The following is a 4,693-nucleotide window of genomic DNA, read 5'->3' as shown; positions in this document are numbered from 1 at the left end:
TTGGACTTTGGGTTGAGGTTGATGTTGGGGTTGGGGTTGGGGTTAGGGTTGGATTTGAGGTGGGTGTTGGGGTTGAGAGTGGGTTTGGGGGTGGGGCTGAGGTTGAGGTTGAATGGGGATGGGTCGAGGTTGGGTTAGGGCTGGATTTGGAGTCGGGGTTTGGGTTGAGGGTGGGGTTGGACTTAGGTTTGGGGTTTGGATTGGGATTGGGTTTGTGGTTGAGGCTGGGGTTCATACTGGGGTTGCTGTGGATGTTTCAGGTTGATGGGGCTGGTATTGAGTTTGGGGTTGGGGCTAGGCGTGAGGTCTGAGGTTTGAGTAGAGGGTTGGGGTCGAGGTTGGGCTTTGCGTTGGCATTTGAGACAGGCTTAAAGTTGGGATTGAGATTAGGGTTTGGGTGAAGGCTTGGTTTAAAGTTGGGATTGGAGTTGAAGCTGAAGTTGGGCTTTCCGGTTGGTATTGAGTGTGGGACTGGGTTTGGGTTGAGCCGGGATCTGGGCTGAGCTTGGAGTTAAGGGTTGGTGTCAGAGTTTGGGTTGATTTTGAGGTTACAGTGGGGGTTAGTGTTAGAGGTTGGGGTTGTTTTTGGGGTTGATGTTGGGGCTGCTGTTGAGTTTGGGCTTGAGGTTGGGGTTTGGATTGAGGTTGAGTTTGGGGTTGAAGCTGGAGTTGAGGTTCAAGGTAGGGTTGGGCTCGGGGTTGAGGTTGGCATTGGACTTGAGGTTAAAACTGGGTTTTGGGGTGGGACTGAGGTTGGGATTGGGGTTGAGGTTGGGGTTTGGGCTTGAGGTTGGAGTTGACCTTTGGGGTTGGGTCTGGTTTGGTTTAAACACCGGGGCTGCCAGCACTGCTGCCACCCCTCCCCAAGCTCAGCCCCACTTGGGTGCTTCCCCCTGCACCGAGCAGCCCATAGCTCACCCCTGTCCCCCTCACAGGTTGATGGTCTATTGGTCAACCTACCCCACACCCTACCTGAGGGCAAGATCTCCATCGCCCGCCGGGGCTGGGGCACCTCCTTGCGCACCGACTTCCATTTGACCATCTTCTTTGACGGGCAAAGCTACTTGGCTGTCACCGTCCCCAGCACCTACGCTGGGGCTCTGTGTGGCCTCTGCGGCAATTTTGATGGTGACTCCCACAACGACATCCCCGAGGTGGTGACAACGGTGGTGCCAGGTTGCAGCGAGCCAACACCACGCCAATGCTCCAGCCGTGCCATCATTGGCCGCAAGCAGCGGGCCAACGGGGAGGAGTGTGGGCTCATCCTGTTGCCCGAGGGGCCGTTCCGGTTTTGCCACCCCCGGGTTGACCCCGAGAGCTATTTCCAGGCTTGCATCACCGATTACTGCGTCTTCCGAGGGCACAAGGCCATCGTCTGCCAGGCGGTGATGGGCTACGCCGCTGCCTGCCAGGAGGCTGGGGTCGTCCTTGAGCCCTGGCGCTCCAAGACCTTCTGCGGTAGGTGGCCTCAGGGGCTTGCCAAGACAGCGGGAGTGGGAAAATCGCTGGATTTGGATCTCTGTCCAACATAGTTGGAGTCGGAAAATCTTTGGATAGTGGTTTCCATCTGAGATGGGGTCAAGATGGAGATGGGAGCATCCTCGGAGGAGGAAAATCCCAGGTTGGGCTCTCCATCCAAGCTAGCTGGAGTAGGAAAATCCTTGGATGGGGATCGTCATCCAAGTTGGGGTCAAAAGGAAGATGGGAGCATCCTTGGAGGAAAATTCTTGGATAGCGGTGTCTGTCCAATCTGGGGTCAAGAGGGAGATGGGAGGATCTTCAGAGGTGGAAAATCCTGGAGAGGGATCTCCATCCAACCTAGTTGGAGTAGAAAAATCCTTGGATGGGGATCTCCATCCAAGTTGGGGTCAAAAGGGAAATGGGAGCATCCTCAGAGCAGCAAAATGCCGAATGGGGATCTCCATCTGAGGTCACCACAGTGCAAAAACCCTCGGATTGAGATTTCCATCTGGTTGGGGGTTAAGAAGCAGATCCATGGAGGAGGAAAATCCCCAACAGGCACCTCCATCCTCAAAAAGAACCAGCTGAGTTGAGCTGGGTTTGGGACAAGACCTTAGTCTCATGCCCCGTGCCCTCGCCAGTTCCCAAATCCCCCCTTTCTCACCCCAAGCTTCTGACTCTCTCTGCCTTGTGCCCCCCACAGCACCCACTTGCCCCCCGCACTCGCACTACGAGCTCAACGGCACCGCTTGCCCCGCCACGTGCAGCCACCCCGGCAGCCCAGAGACCTGTGACCTGCCGAGGACCGAGGGGTGTTTCTGCGATGAGGGCTTCCTCCTCAGCGGCGAGCGTTGCGTGCCACCACCCGACTGCGGTTGTCACCACCAGGGACGTTACTACCACCAGGGAGAGGAGTTTTACCCCACCGATGGCTGTGCCGAGCTCTGCCGTTGCACGGCGGTGGGGACGGTGACATGTTGGGCGGCCCCGTGTCCCCCGGGACAGGAGTGCCGGGTGGAGAGAGGCGTACGGGGTTGTCACGGTGGGCAGCGTGGCCGTTGCGTCCTCTTGGGCGCCCGGCGCTTGGTCACCTTCGATGGGTTGAATTTCACCCTTGGCGGCTCTTGCCGCTACGTCCTGGCCAAGGTCTGCCAAGGGGATGGCCACGAGTTGGAGGTGACGCTGGAAAACGACGGAGGTGTCACCGTGGCGGTCGAGGGCTCCCGGATCACCATGCAGAGCGGGAGCATGTGGAGCGTTGACGTAAGTGTTTCTCTTCTTGGTGGGCAACCATCAGCTCAACCCCTTTGAGCCATAGCCCCATCCTAATGGGTCACCCTGGCCCCACGCGCCGGGCTGCTGCTTGTCTTCTTTAGTGGTCTTAAAAAGCTCTCTGAGATCCTTCTCCTCTTCACCTCTTCTAAAAAGCTTCCCAGGATCCTTCTCTTAGCTCCTCTAAAAAGGTGTCCAAGCTCCTTATTTCCTCTTCATCTCTTCTAAAAAGCTCTCCAGGATCTTTCTTCTCCTCTTCCTCTTCCCCAGAATGGTTCTCCTGGCCATCATCGCCCTTTCTCTCCGCCACCTTTGCCAGGATTTCTCCTTTCCCTCTGCCTCCAACCCAATTTCTCTGCTGAGGGAATGAACCCATCACCCAACCAAAATTGGGTTTATCCACTGGTAAAAAATACCCGCTAAAGCTGTGGGGTGGGATTTGTGGGCTCCAGAGGGACACGCGTGGGGTGGTGCACCTCATCCATCGCTGTAGGGACACCCAAGGGTGACGGGGACAAGGTGGGAGGACATCTCACCCCCTCCATCTCCCTCCTCCCTCCACCGCAGGTGGACGGGGAGACCCGCGTCCTACCACTATCGGTGGGTGATGGGAAGACCTGGGTGACCCAAGAGGGGAACAGCATCGTCCTTCAAACAGTCCTGGGACACCGGCTCGTCTACGTCACCACCGCCATCCTGTTGGTCACTGTCCCCAGCACCTACGCGGGGCAGATGTGCGGCCTCTGCGGTGACTTTGACGGCAACGGTGACAATGATTTCATGGGGCCCAATGGCACCCGGGTCAACGGGAGCCAGGAGCTGGTGGTGGCCTGGAAGGTGCCAGATGAATCCATACCTTGCTCGGACATCTGTGAAAAGTGTCCTGTCCACCCACCGGATGCCACCAGGCCCTACCACGCAGAGAGCTCATGTGGGATGATGGTGGTGACACCGGGGCCCTTCAGCGGCTGCCACGGGCAGGTTGGCCCTCAGGACTTCCTCGAGCACTGCCTCCAGGAGATGGTCCTCACCGCCGGGGCCACGGACACCCTGTGCCGGAGTCTGCAAGCCTACACCGCGGCATGCCAGGAGGCTGGAGCTCCGGTGAAGGTCTGGAGGACAGAGAGCTTCTGCCGTGAGTATCTTCACCAGGCAGCAAAGGTGGGGGAGATGGGATTGGAACCATGGGATGGGGCTGGGATTGCAACCATGGGATGGAGATGGGGTTGGAACTGTGGGATGGAGATGGGATTGGAACCACTGGATGGAGATGGGGTTGGAGCCGTGGGATGGAGAGGGGGTTGGAGCCGTGGGATGGAGAGGGGGTTGGAGCCGTGGGATGGAGAGGGGGTTGGAGCCGTGGGATGGAGAGGGGGTTGGAGCCGTGGGATGGAGAGGGGGTTGGAGCCGTGGGATGGAGAGGGGGTTGGAGCCGTGGGATGGAGAGGGGGTTGGAGCCGTGGGATGGAGAGGGGGTTGGAGCCGTGGGATGGAGAGGGGGTTGGAGCCGTGGGATGGAGAGGGGGTTGGAGCCGTGGGATGGAGAGGGGGTTGGAGCCGTGGGATGGAGAGGGGGTTGGAGCCGTGGGATGGAGAGGGGGTTGGAGCCGTGGGATGGAGAGGGGGTTGGAGCCGTGGGATGGAGAGGGGGTTGGAGCCGTGGGATGGAGAGGGGGTTGGAGCCGTGGGATGGAGAGGGGGTTGGAGCCGTGGGATGGAGAGGGGGTTGGAGCCGTGGGATGGAGAGGGGGTTGGAGCCGTGGGATGGAGAGGGGGTTGGAGCCGTGGGATGGAGATGGGGTTGCAAATATGGGCTGGACACCCCATCGTTCCAGGTTCCAATCCCACCCTGGGGATGGGACCAGCACCCAAGGGTCCGCTTTCCCCCGCCCCACTGCCCCCTCCTCGCCCCCCCCAGCCCTGCCCTGCGGCGAGCACGGCCTCTACGCCCTGTGCGCCC

General features: G+C 59.4%; 1 protein-coding gene across 1 annotated transcript; it reads right to left on the bottom strand.

Annotated features, from left to right (window-relative positions):
* Window positions 1-621: 621 nt before the first annotated feature.
* LOC104625238 (pleckstrin homology-like domain family A member 1) lies at window positions 622-1,042 on the bottom strand (the record flags this gene model as incomplete). The annotated part of the gene is made up of 2 exons (XM_010292814.1): window positions 973-1,042; window positions 622-716 (listed from the first exon to the last, which is right to left on the bottom strand). Coding segments are annotated over exons 1-2 (165 nt in total), but the record flags the coding sequence as incomplete, so codon positions are not given.
* Window positions 1,043-4,693: the final 3,651 nt, after the last annotated feature.

Source organism: Phaethon lepturus, unplaced genomic scaffold (assembly GCF_000687285.1).
Source record: "Phaethon lepturus isolate BGI_N335 unplaced genomic scaffold, ASM68728v1 Scaffold42768, whole genome shotgun sequence".
NCBI lineage: Eukaryota > Metazoa > Chordata > Aves > Phaethontiformes > Phaethontidae > Phaethon > Phaethon lepturus.
Note: the sequence above shows the minus strand (reverse complement) of the source record. Positions and strands in the feature narration are given on the sequence as shown.